At 41.6% G+C, this 21,264-nt stretch overlaps 1 protein-coding gene across 1 annotated transcript; it reads right to left on the bottom strand.

Annotated features, from left to right (window-relative positions):
• Nucleotides 1-4: 4 nt before the first annotated feature.
• On the bottom strand, nucleotides 5-20,744 carry Apex2 (apurinic/apyrimidinic endodeoxyribonuclease 2). The gene is made up of 6 exons (XM_028772657.1): nucleotides 20,518-20,744; nucleotides 19,653-19,736; nucleotides 18,785-18,965; nucleotides 18,125-18,271; nucleotides 17,375-17,444; nucleotides 5-1,199 (listed from the first exon to the last, which is right to left on the bottom strand). Exons 1-6 carry the CDS (start codon nucleotides 20,669-20,671, stop codon nucleotides 297-299), a joined length of 1,539 nt encoding a protein of 512 aa, XP_028628490.1. The 5' UTR covers nucleotides 20,672-20,744; the 3' UTR covers nucleotides 5-296.
• Nucleotides 20,745-21,264: the final 520 nt, after the last annotated feature.

Genomic DNA, 21,264 nt, shown 5'->3' with positions numbered 1-21,264 from the left:
ATAGTATACTGAAACAAAGACGTGAACTTTATTTATGAATGAATGTTATTTATGCCCCAGCAAGGGCAGAAGGGGTTTAAATTAGTTCCCTGCTCCTACATGTACAAAGAGGAAGAAACAGAGATGTGAGAAGGGAAGAGGCATTAGGGGGAGAAGACAAGGAAGGGAGGGAACAGAAAGAAGAGAAAGCAGAAAAAAAAGGAAGTCTCAGGGAGAAGACACCTTCGGAGGCAGGGATCTGGCATCTGACCCCGTGCCTGGGGTGAACACGCAGACATCCCTATGCCTCAGTCTATTCAGCTGGGCCTGCCCCAGAGGAAGAAGTTACAGCGGGAGGAGGGGTCACTGGGAGGACCTCGGGGTCTAGCACACATGTAGAAATGGCGACCAAAGTTGGGTCCTGCTTTTTTCACAGTACGCATCACACATGGCTCCCTGTGACCTCCACAGAGGGGCATGGGTGAGGGCCCACTCAGCATAGACTTCCAGAAGGCAGTCCTTACTTCCTTCTCATCTTTGGCCTCTGGAACCTTGTTCTTCTCTACTGCTGTGGCTGTTGTCACCTCTTCTGCAGTCTTGGGGTTTGTAAGAGTGTCCACCAGAGGCAGTTCCACATCAGAAGTTTGGGAAAGGTTAGAAGAAGGCTGGAAGTAACTCATCAGGTTTTTCTGGGTTCTTTTGGGAACACCTTGACTTTTCCGAAGCCTGGTTGAATACATGCGGGCTTTGCTTGGCTGTTTCTGTGCCTGGATTTGATGGCTGGGCTGCAGGACTGGCTGCTCTCGCACAGGTTCTTGTTCAAGAGGAACTAAGAATCGAAGAATCTTGAGCTGAGTACCTGCAAACTCAGGGAGGAAGCGGGTACACAGAGCTGGGCACTGTTTTGCTGGCACACAGGATACGTTTAAGACAGCTCCCACAGGGCAGTGGTCAGAGCCCATCACTTCAGGGAGTAAGAAGGAGGCCTGGAAGGTATCTATGACCAAGGCCCTATCTCCCAGTACATAGTCAAGTCTAGAGCCATAGTTGAGATGGCGTGCACCACTGACCACTGACCAGCAGGTGAAAGCCCTCTGCTGTTTTGGATGCAAGTAGCGGTAGCTATCCATGAAGAGCCCTATGTAGGGTCCAGCCTCATTCCCTGGGTTACTGAGTAAGCCATCCATCCACTTACGCCCTGGGTCCTCTTCAAAGCATTCCTGGGAAAGGGAAAGGGAATAAAAACCAAAACTAGATCCTTAAAACAGGATGAAAATTAGACTAACTGCTTCATTTTACAAATAAAATTTGGTTGTTAAAGGTCATATAGCCTGGACCAAGAAGAGCTAAGCTTTGGTTTCTTTTCTTCCTTCCTTCCTTTATTTATTTTTATGTATGGGTCTTTTGCCTTCATCATCTGTGTACCATATGCATACAGTGCCCATGGGGGCCAGAACAGTCATCAGGTTCCTAGAAACTAGTGTTCTTAGCTGCCATGAGGGGGCTGGAAACCAAACCCAGGTCCTCTGCAAGTGGACTTTTCAGAGCTATCTCTCCAGCCCTGACAACACGAGCTTTTAAATAAATGATGCTACAAATCAAAGCCTGGGATTAAAGAGAAAGCTCAGTGCTTAAAACAGGTATTACTCTTGCAGAGCACCTGAGTTAGACTCCAGCACCCATACAGATATCTCAAAACCACTTGTAACTCCAGTTCCAGGGAATCCAATGCCCCTTGGCTTCTTACGGGCACCTGCACTTATGTGCATCCCCCCACAGACACATACTTAAAATAAAAATAAATCTTTAAAAAATTCCTGTTTATCTGTCTATCCCACACTGTGCTTATCATGCCAAATGTGAAGGTCTGTTGTTTGCTTAATCAAAGTAATTCCCAGAATTGCTTCTCAAAAGATTGTCAAACAAAACCAATCATGGTAGCTGTACCTGTAAGTCCATCACTCAGGAGGCTGAGGCAGGAGAACTGACTTGAATTTGAGGCCACGCTGGTCTATATGGTGTGTCAACACCCTCAATGGCATCCCTTTTCACTTGGGAGCTTAGGGGATTCAGGCATCGACACCTGTGCCTTTGTCTCTAATCACTGATCCATCCATCCCGTACATTTATCCAGCCCACCCACTTACACACTCACTGATTTAGTGTAACAACATATTCACAGAACACCCATTTTATAACAGAATTGATGCTAAGGGCAAAGTAGATATAGTCTTGGTTACAAAGGATGCTTACTTTGGGAAAAGGATCTGGGAATAAGATGTGAAGGCCATGTGGTAGTAACTCAAGTAGTGGGGGTTCCAAATTGAAAGAGCAGTTGATGGGCTTGTGGAAAGAGAGTGCAAAATATCTCAGTAACCTAAGAGGACACTGGACTGAAGATTCCGGTAGGTTAGGAGCACCATAGGCCATCAAGTAAAAGGTGATGGGTACTTAAACTAGCATGGTGCCAAAGAGGACATAAAAACACAACCATGAGATAATTTGAAGATAGAACAAATGCTATGGACTAGCTGCCTGTGGCAAAAGGGTAGAGAAGGACATGAAGACTAGACAGGCAGCTCTGGTGGGAAGCAGGCACATGCCATTGTTTGGAAAGGATTGTACCCATCACCTGCACTGGTGCCATTAGGTTTTTCTTCCAGAACAATGATAAACGTGGGCTGGAGATATCTAAGGTAGCTCTGAACTAACTGGAGAAGGCAGAACAGTATCCGGTACTATCATGGGAAGCTGAAAGAACTAGAATTACCAATGCCGAATGAGGCAGGGAGTGACCAAAGGCTTGCATTTTGCAGTGTTTATTGTCTTTGCCACACTGCCATCACTTTATATTAGCCGAGTTCTGCCAGGAGTCATGCCTACATTTCCGTGGTTTTCTTAAACACCAACTAAGGAATCTTCCCATGTCCCCTTTCTGAAGCAACCCCAGGGATGAGTTGTACTGTGCCACGACTGATCATGCCTTTGACGGTGTTATATACAATCTGTTTTCACTCATGCTTTCTAGATTATAACTACTTCCTCAAAGCAACTCCTAGAAAGCACGATTTCTCTTCTCCCTAAGGCAGACTATAAACCAACCTTTCCTCACATTTACGTAGCCAGTAATAGATTCTTGGTCTAAACTTTGCCTGATCTTAGGGCATGAGACCCCTAGTCCAGACTCTGCACCTGGGAACCCAGTGGCCAACTGGCCTGGAAGCAGGTCAGTCATCATACTCTCCTTCCTGTCTTACATTACAATTCCCCAGTCTCATTCCGAGCCCTGTGGCAGAATTCTTGCAGGGGATGGTCCTCCCATCCTGTCATCATTCCCTGGACACTCCTCAAAACCCTGAGACAGACCCAGCTTTCCTACTTCCTGTGGAGCCTTTCAGCTCACCTACACCTTTAAGCCCATTCCTGTCCCTTTGTGTCAACTGTTGATACCTAGAAACACTCTCTACCTGGGAACCCAGTGTCCACACTGGGCCTGGGAAGCAAGTAGCCAACTTCATCCTCCTTCCTGTCCTCTACTGCAATTTCCCTGGTCCCAACCCTAGCCTTGTAACAAAGGACTTGCAGGGGATAGTTCTCTTACTCTGCCTCTGTTCCCTGGGGACTTCACCAAAGCTTGTGGTAGACCTAGTTTGCCTCCTTCCTGTGGACCTTCTCAACACCCCTTCTAGTCCATCTCTTTCCTGTGTGTCAGCCTCCAAAACCCTAAAAATCTTTCTACCAGGAACCTTCAGTAGCTATAGCTGGCAGGGATTCAAGTAAGTCTATCCCTTCTTCCATTACAGTCGCCTCAATCTAACTCTCAGCCTGGCAACAGCCTGCTGACAATGCTCCTCCTACCTCAGCTTCATTCACTGGAGATCCCTTTCCACTGCACCTCCCAACTCCCTGTGAAGCCTGCTTCTAGGTATGAAGCCTCTCTGTCTTCCCCCCTAGGACAACACTATTCTTCTCTGCCAACTACTGGCCTACAGAAGCATTCTCTACAAGGCAACATACACACAGCCATCACACTTTCTTTCCTAAGACCCAGACAGATTAACAAAATCCAAGGAACAGAACATCCATCCAACAAAGGCAAGATCAGATATCAACACCTATAATTACAATCTTCCTAATCCCAGATGCCTAGACAGCATAAAAACACAGTAACAGCCAGGACACTGTGTCTATCCCAGAATCCAGTACAGTACTACAGTAGACCCTGAGAGAAATGCAATATAACTGAAGCACAAGACAAGGACTTGAAAATAGCTATTATAGATATGTTCAAGGACCTTAAAGAGGTTATAAATAAATAAATCCATTTATGAAATCTGTGAAAACACACACAGTGGAACGAACTAATGAAAATGGCTCAAGACATCAAAGTAGAAATAGAATCACTAAAGAAAACCCAAACTGACATAAAACTGGAAATGATAAATTTAGGAACTTGAAAAGGAACTATGGAGGTAATCCTCACCAACAGAATATAAGACATGGAAGAGAGAATCTGAGTGTTCAAAAAATAAAAAAAAAAAACAATCCAGGAACAAAATATTCAGGAAGTCTGGGACACTATGAAAAGACCAAACCTAAAAACAAGAGAAATAGAGGAAGAAAAATTACACTGCTCAAAGGGGCAGAAACTATTTTTACAAAACACAGAAGAAAATTTCCCTAACCCAAAGAAGGAGCTGTCTATCAAAGTACAAGAGGCATATAGACAGGACCAACAGAACAAAGAAAGAATATTAAAAGCTTCAAAAGAAAACGACCAAGTAACATATAAACGCAGACTTCTTAGAATTATACCTGTCTCAAAGGAGACTCTAAAAGCCAGAAGAATCTGGACAGATGTTCTACAAACTCTGAAATCATAGATGCCAGCCCAGACTACTATACCTAACAAATGGAGAAAGAATTCCACTATAAAACCAAATTTAAACATAGTTCTACAAAACGTGTTAGAAAGAAAACTCTGACACATGCCTTTAATCCCAGCACTTGGGAGGCAGAGGCAGGCAGATTTCTGAGTTTGAGGCCAGCCTGGTCTACAGAGTGAGTTCCAGGATGGCCAGGGCTACACAGAGAAACCCTGTCTCAAAAAAACAAAAAAAAATAATAATAAAGAAGGAAAACTCCAATCTCAAGAGGCTAGCCACACCTGGGAACTCAAGGAATATATAATCTCTGACTAGTAAATCAAAAGTAAAAAAACTACTATAGAAACAAATTAATGAGACTCAGTAGGTAACCCTCAACATTAATTGTCTCAATTCTACAATTAAAAGTCATAGACTAAAGGACTAAATTTGAAAACAGGATCTACACCTTACCACCAAAGATAGGCATCATAAGGGTTGGAAAAGATATTCCAAGCAAATGGACCTAAGAACCACATAGGTGCAGCCATTTTCATATTGAACTAGACATTAAACCAAAATTAGTCAGAAGATAGGGAAGGATACGCATACTCATCAAGGAAAAAAATCTATCAAGAGGACACTGCAATTCTTAACACTGATGCCACAAACATAAGGGCATCCAAGTTTGTAAAAGAAACACTGCCACAGGTAAAATAACATATTGACTTTAACACACTGATAGTGGGAATCTTCCATACACTACTCTCAACAATGAACAGTTCATCCAGACAAATAATAAACAGAGAAATGCTGGAGCTAATTAAAGGTATAATCAATCAAATGGACCTAACAGATATTTACAAAACATTTCACTAAACACAGAAGAGTATCATGGAACTTTCTTTAAAAATTGACCACATACTTGGTCATAAAACAAGTTTCCAAAAAAAAAAAAATTGAAGTAACACCCTGGATCCTACTAGACCACCACAAATTAAAGCTATCAACAATAACAGAAACAAGAGAAAGCTTACAAAGTCGTGGAAACTGCACAAAAACTGAAAAAAAAAACTCAGAAACTGAATAAAAATGAATCAAGATAGAAATCAACAAAGAAATGAAAGATTTTCTAGAATTGGATGAAAATGAATGTACACAATATATCCAACCTTATGGTACACAATGAAAGTGGTTCCTAAGAGTAAGCTCACAGCACTAAGTGATCACATTAAAAAAAAAACTGGAATGTTCTCATACTAGTAACTTTAGAGCATATTTGAAATCTCTAGAGCAAAAAGAAAACACAGTGAAAAGTAGTAGATAGCAAGAAATAATTAAACTCAGGGGTGACATCAATAGAAACAAACAAAATTTAAAGAATGAATAAAACAAGGAGCTGGTTCCTTGAGAAAGTAAGACCAACAGAACCTTATCCAAATTAACCAAAAGAGGAGATGCAAATTAATAAAAATTAGAGATGAAAAGGGGGCATAACCAATTGTCATCCATCAGAGAGGCTTCCTCAGGCGCAGATGCAGAGAACCACACCCAAACATTAGGTTGAGCTCAGGAACTACGTGGAAAAGGAGGAAAAATTGTAGAAGCCAGAGGGGTTCAGGACACCATGAGAACACAGCTCACAGAACCAACTATTCAGGGCTCACAGGGAGCCTGTATGAGTTTCACTTAGGTCCTCTGCATATATGTTTATGGCTGAGTAGCTTGGTGTTCTCGTGGGACTCCCAATAGTGGGAATGATGGTTTCTGACTCTTTTGACAACTCTTGGGACTCTTTTCCTCCTACTGGGTTACCTCATCCAACTTTGATATGAGGGTTTGTGCCTAGTCCACCTTGTTATGCAGTGTTCAGTCGTTATCCCTGGGAGGTCTGCTCTTTTCTGAAGGGAAACAGAGGAGCTGTGGATATGGAGGAGGATCTGGGGGTAACTTGGAGGGGTGGAGGGAAGGGGGTTGTGGTTGGAATGTATTGTATGAGAGAAGAATAAATAAAAAAAATGGAGGGGCATGCTAACAAATACCAAGGAAATCCAAAGAATCATAAGGACATAAATCTATACTTGACCAAATTGGAAAACATAAAAGAAATGGATAAATTTCTTGAAATACCACTTAGCAAAGTTAAATCAAGACTAGATAAGCAATTGAAACAGACCTAAAACCCCTGGTGAAGGCCATAGAAGCAACTATTAAAAGTTCCTCAACCAAAGAAAGCCCAGGGCAAAATGAATTCAGTGCAGAATTCTACCGGACATTAAAACAATTAATGCCAACATTCCTTAACAGAAGGAACACTGCTTATTTTTTTAAGAGTCCACAATTACCCTGATAACTAAACCACACAAAGCCAACAAAGAAAATTACAGACCATTCTCCCTTATGGACATAGATGCAAAAATACTTAATAAAATATTTTCAAAGTGAATCCAAGAACACATCAAAAAGATAATCCACTATGATCAAGTAGGCTTCATCCCAGAGATAAAGGGATGGCTCAACATATGTAAATTGATAAATACAACCTACCACAAAAAAGGCTAAAAGAAAAAAAAACATATGATCATTTCATTAGATAAAGAAAAGGCTACCGACAAAATCTAAAACCCCTTCATGATAAAAGTCCTAGAGAGACGAAGGGATACAAGGGACACACCTTAATATAATAAAGGTTATTTAAAACAAGCTCACAGTCAGCATCAACTTAAACCAAGCAAAACTCAAAGTATTTCCACTGAAATGAAGAAGACAAGAGTGTCCACTCTTTCTATACCTATTCAATACAGTACTGAAGGTCTTAGCTAAAGCATTAAGACTGCAGAAGGAGATTAAAGCTGAAAAAATGGAAAGGAAAAAGCCAAAGTATCTTTCTTTGCAGATGACATTAATATACATAAGTGAGCTTGTAAACTCCACCAGGGTCTACAGCTGACAAATACTTTCAGAAAAGTAGCAAGATACAAAATCAACACAAAAATCAGTAGCCTTCCTATATACAAATGACAAACGAACTGAGAAAGAAGTCAGGGAAACAACACCTTTCACAATAGTCTCAAATAATATAAAGTATGTTGGGGTAACTCTAACCAAGTAATTGAAAGACTTGTATGATAAAAACTTGAAGTCAATGAAGAAAGAAATTGAAGAAAATACCAGAAGACAGGAAGATATCACATGTTTGTGTATCAATAGGATTAATACAGTGAAAATGGCTATCTTAACAAAAGCAATCTACAGATTCAACACCCGTCAATATTCCAACACAAATCTTCATAAAAATGCTAAGGATAATAATCAGACTCATATAAAAACACCAAATACCCAGGATAGCTAAAAAATTCCTCAACAATGAAAAAACTACTGGAGGTATCTATCATCATTCCTAATTTCAAATTATACTGCAGATCTATAGTAATAAAAACAGTTTGGCACTGGCAAAAAAAAAACCAGACATATTGATCAATGGAATAGAAGACTCTAACATAAGTACACAGACTTACAAATATCTGATTTTAGATAAAGAACCCAGAAATGCACACTGGCTGCCCAAACTGGATGTCTGTATTTAGAAGAACGCAAATAGATGCATACTTATCAACCTGTATAAAACTCAACTACGGATGGATAAAGGACTTCAACATAAGGCCAGAAACCTTGAATCTAACAGAAGAAAAAGTGGGGAATAACTTTGAACTCAATGGCACAGTTAGACTTTCTGAATAGAAAACGGATAAGCACACATACTAAGAAAAACAATTAATAAACAGGACATCATCAACTTGAAAAATTGTATCGACATCCTCATTTGGACAAAGCAGAAGGTTACAGAAGGAAAAAGATCTTCACCAAATACACATTAATAGAGGGCTAATGTCTAAACTATAAAAGAGCTAAAAGAAAACCTGAACATCAATAAAATAAACGGTTTAAAAACTGGAGTATAGATCTAAACAGAGAGTTAATGTAATGTTTAACATCCTTAGTCATCAGGAAAATGCAAACCTAAACCACTTTTAGATTTCATCTTATACCTGTTAGGATGGCCAAGATCAATGAAACAAAGCAGCTCATGCTGCTTGGGGATGCTGAGTTAAGAGGAACACTCATCCATTGCTGGTGTGAGTGTAAATCTACCTCAAGATCCTGCCACACTACTCTTGGGAATATATCCAAACTACTCTACATTCTACTACAGAGACACTGCTCATGCATGTTCACTCCTGCTCAATTCATAACAGGCATGATTGAGAACAGCCTAGGTGTCCAGTAACAGCCACGATTGTGAACAGTCTAAGTGTCCATCAACAGATGAATGAATAATGAAAATGTGATACATACACACAATGGAATATTACTTAGCTATGAAGATGAAAGTTAAATGGATGAAGCTAGGGAAAAAGTCATCAGGACTGAGGTAGGTAACCCAGACCTAAAAAGACGAATGTGGTACATATTTACTTATATGTGTAGGTTAGCTCTTAAGTCTTCAATGAGCATGCTACAATTGTATAATCCTAGGAGTTAGATATAGACGAAGGGACTAGGAGAGATGGAAGAATTTACCAAGGAAGGGGGATACAATACATAGAATACAGCTATGGCTATGGAGAGACAGGGTGATGGAGGGAGAGTAGTGGACCTGAAATGAGAGGATTAAATGGAGAGGAGGAGGGAAGAGGAGGATCAGAAAGAGAATATGATGACAGTTAAAACTAAAGCTCATCCAAGGGGTTATATTAAGCCTTCTACAGTAGACGTTTATTAATACACACACACATACACACACACACACACACACAAGTGAAAGAAATATAAATGAAATCACCAAATAATGGGGAAACAAGGCCCTAGCTAGACATCTCTTGCTACTGAAACCTCCAGTACCAGAAATGGGCTACATATAATTGAGTTGCTGGCCAAAGGAACGAACCCCTGAGAAACTCTCAAACAATTCAGGCTATTGCCAAGGCAATTAGATGCTCTCTATAAATTGATAGTAAAGCCCTATTGCCAAAGACGACACATATATATCTCACTGAACACAGAAAAGTCAAGCTGGTGCCTAACCAGAGCCTTCAACCCTATTGTTCACCCCAAGAGTTCACACTACTGGAAGGTACTCTGAATACTTTCAAAGGAGAAAGGTAAAGACCAACTCAGCTATAATCCCTTTGGTAAGCCATGATAACCTGCATTCATGATGCACTGGTACAGTAGTGGTACAAAAGCCATGAGAGTAAGCAACCACTACCTGATTGGATTAAAGGTATACTTCATAAGATGGGACCCATGCCTGACCCTACCTTGGTGGTCAAGAACCTGAGACTAGATAGGCCAGGGACCAAGGGAAGACCAAATACTGTTGTTCTGCTAAAGGAATGCAACAATATAAGACTCCTGACAACATTCTGCTTTACCCATAGAACAGTACACTGCTCAGCCATCATCAGAGGTCCTTCTACCTGCAGAATAGGGAAGTAAATATAGAGAACCACAAGTGGACACTGGGTGGAGAACGAAAGACCTTGGAACAGTCAGTCCTAAATGAGTGTATTCATCGAATCCTTTCCCTCAGGGTTCAGGGAGTCATATGGAGGAGAAACAGGAAAGACTGTAGGAGCCATAGGAGATGGAAGACAAGAAAACAATTTCTTTCACACTCACATGTGGACTGAGAGAGGCTGGGGAAGCTTGCATAGGGCCTGCACAAGTCTAAGCCAGATGGGGTCCGGCACTGAAAGGGGGAAATGAACATGATCTCACATCCCTAACCACGAAGTTAACAAGTAACTGCTCACAAAAGAAAATTAGTTCTCTCCAATGGAGGCCCGCTGGATATGTTAACCACACTGAAGGGCAGGGCAGGTGGCCAACACAAAACAAATACTATGGTATTTTGTAGATCTTTGAGCATTTATTTAAACCTTACTGGCCTTTTGCTAACATGGTTTGCGATTTTCTGTTTTGATGCGCTCTCTTTCACTCGTGCTCACTCTCTCTCTCTCTCTCTCTCTCTCTCTCTCTCTCCTTTTACTGCTCTATGTTTTTTCTATTTGTTTTGTTCTATTCTGTCTTTTTTCCCTCTGTTTTGCAAAGAGAAAGAAGGCAGCGTGTAACTGGATGGGTGGAGAAGAGAGGAGGATCTGGGAGGTGAGAGAGAGGAAACCATGATCAGAATATATTGTATTAGGGCTAGAGAGATGACTCAGTGGTTAAGAGCACTGACTGTTCTTCCACATGTCCTGAATTCAACTCCCAGCCACCACATGGTGGCTCACAACCATCTGCAATGGGGTCTGATGCCCTCTTTTGGTGTGTTTGAAAGAGAGCAATGGTGTACTCATAGACATAAAATAAATAAATAAATCTTTTAAAAAAGAATATATTGTATAAAACAATCTATTTTAATAAAACAAGAGCCTCATTCCAGAGGCTCCATGCCTGAACCACCAAGGATAGAATGACAGAAAATGTCCACAGGCCTTGATGGGTTTCCCTATCCCACTTTCAACATTTATCCTCATGCAGTGAAATCTCAATGAAACCCCAAACAACAAAGCTCAGTGAGCTTCCAGACAGCAGACCTCATGTGGGTACAAAACAACAAATGCAGACTGACTCCTCAACATACTAGGAAAATGGTTCACCCCAACTCCACAGGCATAATAAAAGCTTGACACTAACGCCCCTTTTAGATCTTCCTCTGCATGTATTTCTTCATCTAACTGCCTGTTTATATCATTCAAAATATTCTTTTCAGCTAAGTTTAAATGTACATTATAGTGGCTGCCTGAGTTCTTGCTTTGCTGTAGCAAATTAACTGAACACTGGGACCAGGTTGTGTGAACCACACTTTATACAGCTCAGAAGCTCCATCAGTGACTGCCTCTGAAGAGCTGCCTGCTTCCCAGGAGGCAAGGAGAAATCCCTACACCTTTAGAGTTCACATGGGAACAGAGAAAAAGCAGGTGGCTTGCGTTTTTTAGCAAAAGTACTCCTTTCTATGAGGATGGTCAAGTTGAAGAGTTTTGTATCTATTCTGAGCTAGTGCTTCTCAAGCTTGCTTGCATAATAAAGTCTTGTAGAACTTTTCAAACAACCCAGTACCCTAGAGCTACACATAAGAGATTTTGATTGTACTGTTTCGGTGTAGTATTAAGGTATTGATATGTTTGCTCTAATATGCAGCTAAGAGTTCAATTAACACTGGCTTAGAGGGAATGAGAGGCTCACATGAGCAAAAGGAAGAGGGGTGGCTGCTAATTTGGGTGCATGTGAAAAAAGCTAGGATGAAAAGAGCTTGCCGACTAAGCAGTTCCCAGGTGCTGCTCTGCACCCAATCTCACAAAACCCAGAGAAGTGGGCCTCCCAGGAGTTCTAACTCAGGGAGCATCTTAGGTAAGGAGACAGCAACACCTGCCCAAAACAGGGAGTATCTGGGACCCACTAGGACCGAGGAATTGACTCCTGGCCTGGAGCACTGGTTCCTTCCAGTCTGGGCCCAAGCACTGAGCAGATCATGGGCCCCAGCTCTAACCCCAGTAGTAATGCCCACCCCACACAGTTCTGAAACAACCAAGATAATAGGAAAGACAGGCTCCAGTAAGAGATAGGACAAGTAGCACTAAGGAGATCCAGATGGCGAAAGGTAAGCGCAAGAACCTAAGCATCAGCAACCCAGGGTACTTGGCATCATCAGAACCTAGTTCTCCCACACTAGAAAGTCCTGAATTCCCCATATCACCAGGAAAGCAAGATTCAGACTTAAAATCACTTCTAATGATGATGATAGAGGACTTTAAGAAGGACATAAATAACACTCTCAAATAATTTGAGGAGAACACAGGTAAACAGATAGAAGCCCTTAAAGAGGAAACACAAAAATCCCTTAAAGAATTACAAGAGAACACAACCAAACAGGTGAAGAAATTGAACAAATCCATCCAGGACATAAAAATGGAAGTAGAAACAATGAAGAAATCACAAAGGGAGACTACCCTGGAGATAGAAAACCTAAAAAAAAAATCAGGAGTCATAGATGCAAGCATCACCAACAGAATACAACAGATAGAAGATAGAATCACAGGTGCAGAAGATACCGTAGAAAATATTGACACAGCTGTCAAAGAAAATGCAAAATGCAGAAAGTTCTTAACACAAAACATCCAGGAAATCCGGGACACAATGAGAAGACCAAACCTAAGGATAATAGGTATAGATGAGAATGAAGATTCCCAACTTAAATGGCCAATAAATATTTTCAACAAAATTATAGAAGAAAACTTCCCTAACTTAAAGAACGAGAAGCCCATAAACATACAAGAAGCCTACAGAACGACAAATCGACTAGACCGGAAAAGAAATTCCTCCCATCACATAATAATCAAAACACCAAATGCACAAAACAAAGAATATTAAAAGCAGTAAGGCAAAAAGGCCAAGTAACATATAAAGGCAGACCTATAAGAATCACACCAGACTTCTCAACAAAGAGTATAAAAGACAGAAGATCCTGGACTGACATCATACAGACCCTAAGAGAACACAAATGCCAGCCCAGGCTACTATACCCAGCAAAACTCTCAATTACCATAGATGGAGAAACCAAGATATTCCATGACAAAAACAAATTTACACAATATCTTTCCACAAGCCCGGCATTACAAAGGATGTTAGCAGGAAAGCTTCAATACAAGGAGGGAAATTATACCCTAGACAGAGCAAGAAAGTAATCCTCTTCCAACAAATCCAAAAGAAGATAGCCACACAATGATAATTTCACCTCTAATAACAAAAATAACAGGAAGCAACAATCACTGTTCCTAAATGTCTCTTAACACCAATGGACCCAATTCTCCAATAAAAAGACATAGGCTAATTGACTGGATATGTAAACAGGACCCAGCATTTTGCTGCATACAGGAAACCCACCTCAGTTACAGACACTACCTTAGAAAAAAAGGCTGGAAAACAATTTTTCAAGCAAATGGACCTAAGAAACAAGCTGGAATAGCCATTCTAAAACCTCCAGACAAAGAACACAAAGGGAGGGACTCATGGCTCCACCTGTATAGGTAGGTGAGGGTGGCCTTGTCAGGCACCAGTGGAAGTGGATGGCGTTGGTACCCAATAGTTTGTATTCCCTAGTTTTGAGGAATTTGAGAGCAGGGAAGCAGGAATGGGAGGATGATGGGAGCACATTCTCATAGAAACTCCCGGAATTATATGGATTAGATATGATAGAGACAGGCCACCAGAAGACTAGATTCCAGAATTCAAACAAAAATATCTTGATACTAAAATCTGTTTTGAGAATTGTATATTGCAGAATACACAGCCTTGGTGTAATCCACGCATCAAGCAAGCTGAGCAGACCTGCTCAAACCTCTGATGTCCTGGAATCTCAGTTGAATGCAGTGAAGACACAGACATCAGAGGCTTATCAATTTACTCTTACCCCTGCCCCTCTTCTAATATCTCAACGCCTGTCCGTAATCAGCTTGAAGAAGTTAATGAAGAGTCGGGGCCCCTATTCCCTGGGCTTGGGGTTTTGAGGTGGTTAATATTGAGCTATCTTTCTAGGGAAAAGTGGTGGTTTTGTTGGAACAGGGAGGAATAGCTAGGATTTATTGCATAGCCATAACGTATTGGTAGAAATCTGTATAATTGTTATTAAGCTGAAGTTCTTAAATGGTACAAAATTTACTTTGATTTCAAATTTAAGGTTTTCATTGGTATGAGTTTCTTATTGATATAGAAGTGAGATTAATATTGTTACTCTCATAGGCATTGTGCCTATATAACACATTTAGGAATACAAGGCTTAGGCCCAGTCCTTCTTTAACTTTTTTAACTGATTTGAGATGGTTAGCCTGTGAGTTAAGGGCCTATAGCAAATTCATGGCTCTGAGTTTATTGTTAGGGTGTTTTCTATATTTTATTTAGAAATAGCTGAGAGGAGTTAACAGACAGCAGTCCAGATTGCCTTACATGGATAGTTGGTTTTCAATACGTCAGAAGTCCACAGAATCCACATTACAAACATTTCTGCATTAAGGTCCATTTTGATTAGAAACCTATCTGCTCCTGACAGCTTCCTGTCTTGGATTCTAAGAAGAAATTGAGCATCTTTGGAGTTACTCCAGATGTGGTGAGACAGCCTCTAGGCAAGAATGGCCTCTTTTCATCTACAAATTACTGTCCTGAAAAGGACACACTTGTGGAATAGTCGACTGATTATATCTGCCAAGACAGAGTAATCAGCCCTTAATAATTCTGCATCACTAGATCTGTCAGATGATCCTGGGCCAGAAGGCTGAAGATCGGATGTTCCAACATTTTGTAGTATAGGGACTGTCCAGGTGTTCAGCGGTCTCTATAAATTGGCTAAGTTTTAGAAGCTATGCTTTGTGTTTCCCATAGTTTCAGTTAATTCAGTCATTCTGGATTTCTGACGGGGTTGAAGACTTGTAGTCTCATAGCCAATCCTGGCTATTTACTTTGAGAAAAAAGATTTGAGAGGATGGTTTTCAGCTGACATTCATTCTAAAGCCAAGAAAAAAGCCAGGTTCAGAACTAAGTCTTTTAGTTAGGAGAGATGACAGAGGTTCTGGTTAGCCAACATAATGATGGATTGGGTATTAGGTCTATCTTGTACCTTACTGATACAAATTGGTATAGTTATGCTCTAATTGTATTTTAAGAGAAAAGTTTTATCTTAACAGGCAGGGTGATATGTAGGAGGAGCTATGGTGGGAGGAGTAAGGAGAAGAAGAGGAGGAGTAAGGAGAGGAGGAGGAGCTAGGAGATGAGAGACAGAGAAAGAGAGAAAGAGGGGGGGGGAGGGAGGGGGGAGGGGAACATGGAGGCAGATGTTCGTGTGTCTCTGCCAGTCAAAAATAGTTGGTATATCTAGGTTGGGTATTGGGTTACACTTCTGATTGTATGGTTATCTTGTTATTGAGCATTACCAAACTTATAAAGCCTTTGATTAACATTTTAAAAAATAAATAAAAATAAATATAATTTTAAAAAAAGAAAAAAGAAAGAAAAGAGCTTGCCTAGGTATTCCATCTCTGGGTTCCTCTACCTTCCTTGGGACGCTACTGCAACCCTGAAGACACCAATCTGAACTGGACAACAATGTATCTTATGTTTGTGAATGGCTCATTTACAAACTGAAGTCCATGAGCAAGATTGGACATGTCTTTCAGCATATAGGAAAGGGCCAGGTCAAGGTAAGGTCAGTACAATCTATTGAATGAAAGACTAAATCTAAATTCTTTTAGAATAGTATTTCGGTGGGACTACATAAAATTTAAAAAGCCTCTACACTGTGAAGGAAACAATCAATAGAGCAAAGATACAGGAGAAAATATTTTCAAAATAGTCATCTGACCGGGATTAATATCCACAGCATATAAGAAGCTCAAACAACTGAATAATAAAAACAAGTCTGATTTTATGGGCATGTAATCTGAAGAAATTCTCAAAAATAGAGAAGATAAACAAGTGGACAATGTATATATGACAAAATGTTTAACATACTTATTGGGGAAATGTGAACCAAATCCAATACAGTAAGTAGCATCTCCTTCTCACCCTTGTTAGAATGGCTTTTATCAGAGATAAGAAACGGATGCTGACAAGGATACAGAGAAAGAGGAACTTTCATACACTGATGGAGGGAATATCAATTATTGTCATCCTTTGAGAAAACGGCATGGAAGGTCCTTGAAAAGCTTAAAATAAAACTACCACATGATCCAGAAACCCCACTTTAGGTATATCTGCAAAAAAATGAAATTAGTATAGCAAAGAAACATCTGAACTCATGTAGCATTATTTATAACAGCTCAGATACACAAGCAACCTATATATATATTCATTAATGAACAAATAAGGAAAATATAATATGCATACAGACACAATACCATTTAGCCAGAAAGAATGGATTTTTTTTCTTGTCATCTGCAGCAAAATGAATGGAACTGGAAAACTTAAAAACAAGGCAAGCCCATAAAGATCGATGCCATGCGACCTCATTCCTTTATTGCAGTCTCAAAAGGTAATCACATGTAACAGAGTAGAATAGTTGTCACAGAGTCCAGAGAGATAGGAAGAAAGGGATACAGTGGCTGATTAGTGTGAACAGTCTGACAGGAGGAAAAACAGCCTAGTATTCCATAGTATAGGACTAACTGGCAATAATTTACTATATATTTCAAACCAGGTAGTAGAAAAAATTTTGAATGTTTGCCCACACAGAAAGACAAATGTTTGAGGAGACGAATACAGTAATTTACCCTATTTGACCATTATGTCAGAATTTTATATGGTACTCCATAAATATGTACAATTATCACATGCAATTTCAGAATAAAAAAACAATATACTCAAACCAAGCATTATTTTTTTCCATAAAAGAAGCTACCTCTGGTGCCAAACTCCCAGTTTTGGCTGGCAGGGTGAATGGAACAAAACTGGGGCCTATGGTTTAGAGGGAGTCTTACCAGACTACTTGCATCGCAGTGGTCAATGGGTCGGTGGGCTGTATTCAGGTCCCCCAGGATTATCACGTGACTAAAAAACACAATGTGGGACTGTCAACTGGACATTAAGAAAGAGGAATCCCATATACTTTTCTCCCAGGGCCAAGAGCACAGAGGCTACCTCCTACATAGAGGCTTAGGTACCAATTATTCACAGCAATGTGCCTCTTCTGTTCTCCCATCTTGAACCAAATACTGAGCCGCAAAGTTGACACCATTCTATATGATGTGAATACTTCAATGTTATCTCTACCTAGTGCCATCCTTCTCATCCTTCAAAGATGAGCTCAAATACTACTTCCTGGAGGAAGTTCCCCTTGATTACGCTAACCTACTCCTACTTTCCTGTCTATCCTTGGAACTAGGCATTTACCACCAACACCTCATCTTGTCCTCAAAGATCTTCTACAGGGTAGGGAATCACACAGGCATTTGACAAGACAACAGAGAGCTGTGCTTCATTTGAGGCTCACAGTAAGTTAAGAGCCAGAATAAGTGCCCAGAATACAAGGCTCAGAGTTCATGTCACTTTACTCTGTCCTCCCAGCTCTTACGATAGCAAGGGCTGTCAGTTCAGCATGACAGTATTTGATGTTAGACTATAAAGGACCTCAAAGACAAAGTTCTATGGCTTTTCATAGAGCATGGCACAGGCCGGCCACCAAGATGTGTTCAACCAAACACATCTGGTTGTCTAGATTGACAATATACCTGCCAGCTGCCAGGAGCGCTTCTGCTCGGATCTGCAGCAGGCGATAGAACCGCATCTTAAAGGTCAGTCGCTCAGGCTTCCCAGGATCCGCGTGAGGGCAGTACACATTGATCAGGGTCAAAGTCTTCTCCTTCCCTTCCATTGTGCTAGGGAGAAAAGGGCCCCACAAAAGAGGTCACAAGTCTCCTCTTCATACCCACCCACCATGCAGCTTCTAGTTAATGGTTGTCCATGGGATGAACGAAAAATGGGTTGAGATAAATAGGCAAGTATTGGGGGGGATGGACTCTGGATAAGGCAAGGAGGGCATAATATCCAGGTAAACTGGGTGATAATGCTGCCATTCGTGACTATAAGATACCCAGAAAGAAATCAACTTAGGGCGATGAGTTCTGTGCTGGCTAAGCTATTTTTGAGGCACCTATGGTAATTAAAAAGCTATACTCCCAGGCCAGCCTCCCTCTATAAAGAGAGGAACACAAAGCTAAGAAGGAAGCATGAATTTTCCAAGATCACCCAGCCCAGCCAGGACTAAAATGCAGGAAGGCAAGTTTGGGAACTTTTCTATAGCAATTGCATACCTATAGAATGGGCCTTATATTCTGGACATAAAGACTAGAACCAGTGATGGCCTGCAGTAGGAGGATATGGGCTATTACCAGATCTTGTGCTGTGTAAGGAGGGCCCGGCCCTCACTATCCAGAACCCGGAGTTCCTCTTGTGTGAACTCATCCATGTTTCCATAGCAACCAACATCCCCATTCAGGGTAGCAAACACACCACTCAGGCCTTCTTCAGCAGCTACTGGGGTGGCACTGTCCTTACAAAAGGTAGCCACACCTGGGGGCAGACAAGAACATTCTGAACAGGATTGGCAGCCAATATACTATTGTACAGCCTATCCCACTCCAACTGTCGCCACACAAGGAAAAGCTTCGGCTATCTTTGTCAAATTTAACGGCTTCAAAAATGTATGAACAATCTTCCCAACTCAGGGGCCATACATGGCTCGGTAGAGTCTGAAGCATCTAAAGCATACCCCAAGGCCTCAGTTTCCTCTAAAAAAAGCCACAGAATAATGTTATATTTTACAAAAACAACAATAATGTATTTTACACATACATAGAAAATGCTGATGAAAACTAGCTATTAGCATTTCCACATGCAAGACTATGTCTAAACCCTTGTGAGAGCCTAGAAAATAACCATTATCCTCATTTTCTCAGTGAAAAACTTGAGACACAAAGGTAAAGTAACTTGCCAGAAAACACAGAGCCAGGATGTGAGCCATGGCTCGAACCCCGGCAACTAAGCTCTAGCACTCGCTCATATGATTAACCATGACATTACTGTACTTCTGAGGGCCGAAAGGAAACTTCGGTGCATAAATAGGAGGTTTCATATAACCTAAGATTATGCAGCCTTTGCTGTGGAAATGAAAAGTCAAAATATATTACTTTCTTATTAAATACCAAAACACCTTTTCTCCATCACGAATGCTAAATACCCACAGAAGACTTCATTTACCAGAATAGCCACTACGGCTGCGGCTGAAGCTGAAATAGGAGTTATAACCCTCAACAATAGCCAGGGGCTCTGTCAGTACATCTCCTGAAAAAAAAAATGTAATATAAAGTCAGAGGTAAATTAGCACTGTGGACCCTTGAAAGACTGGAACTACAGTTATAGGCTAGCATACATCACAGCTATAATTGGGGGTCGGGAGAAGTGTTTATGTTGTCAGGAGCTAGAGATGGAAAAGTCAGGAAGGAAAATGATATTCAAATTAGATGGGGAAGCTAAGGAGACAAATCAGAACTAATTAAGTCTTGTGGTCTAAATAATAAGACTGACAGAATGCTGGCAGTGGAGACTGGGGACCTGAAGTGAGGGTGGGAGGTAGGAGAGGGAATTAGGGAATGCAAGCTGGGAATGATGGAAGAAGAAATTAGGTCTAAATTTGGTAAGACAGCAAAGAGAAATAAATCTAGAGCTCTGAAGTGGAGAGAAAAGAGGAATTGGGGATGTGGGAAGGAAAAAATTAAGAATCTGAGCTAAGGGCAAAGATTAGGTGGGAACTGAGGTGGGGGCAGAGATGGAAAACCTGAGGGGTCTGGCTTAAGAGCATGAAAAGAGAAAATTCAAGGCCCCGAGTTGGGGCTATAGAATCAGCGGGAATTAGTGTATGAGGGTTTCGACGGGGAAAGCAGGCCAGGAGTGGGATTTAGGGGGTTCTAGGTGGGATGGGGGTGTTTAGGAGGAAAAAGGATCACGCCTTTCATTTGAGTATAAGGGCAGGACTAAGTATGGGAAGACAGAAACGCGAAATGAGGAACAAAGGTTAGCAGCAAAAGGAAAACAAGGTAGAGATCCTGGATTGTCGAGGGCTCACTGGTCACTTTGGTCTCCTGGAGACAGACAATATCAGCATCCAGCTCGTCCAAAACGCGTCGCAAGGCCGTGGGACGGTTGCTGGGTTCCTGGCATGCAAGACCTTGCAGGGGACTCCGGATCCCATTGATATTCCAGCTTACCACGCGCAGCATTTTGGTAAAATATACCGTTTCCCAAAGGAAGCTTAGGCGGGCAAAGGCATTGCTGCCCGGAAGTGAGCTGGCTCCCCGCCTTCCTCTCGCGGTTCCACGGGCGTTCTCACCGTCTCCTCCGCCCCCTCCGACGGCAGGACGCACGCAGGGCGGGACTTCGAGTTCAGTTCTCTTAGGCGGGAGACGGAACTCAGGTAGAGGCTGTAAGAAATCCGGGCTTGGTGGTGCAAGCCTGTAACTCAGGAAGCTGAGGCAGGGTCAGTAATGAATTCAAGGCCAGCCTGGGCTACATAGCAAGACCCAGATCAAAACCTGGGAAGAGTAACTGGTGAGAGGCGCGTCTCTGGTTGGGCTCCTTCTCTTCTGGCCGCACGCTGGCCTGGACGCCCGAGTCTGACTGCTTTTCTCTACCACAAAAGCCCCCCTGGTGCGCCAGGTTACTTACAAATGGGATTTTGTCACTTTGTCAAGGGGCAGGCCTCTGGGGAAACAAGCTCAGCCAACGCCCTACCCGGATCGAGGGATCGAGACAGAACTCCGACTTAAGTGAGCGGCCCCTGGCGGTGGCTGAGGGGCTTCTGCCCCTGGAGTCC

The sequence above is a fragment of the Grammomys surdaster genome, unplaced genomic scaffold (genome assembly GCF_004785775.1).
Source record: "Grammomys surdaster isolate TR1022 unplaced genomic scaffold, NIH_TR_1.0 216, whole genome shotgun sequence".
Lineage (NCBI taxonomy): Eukaryota > Metazoa > Chordata > Mammalia > Rodentia > Muridae > Grammomys > Grammomys surdaster.
Note: the sequence above shows the minus strand (reverse complement) of the source record. Positions and strands in the feature narration are given on the sequence as shown.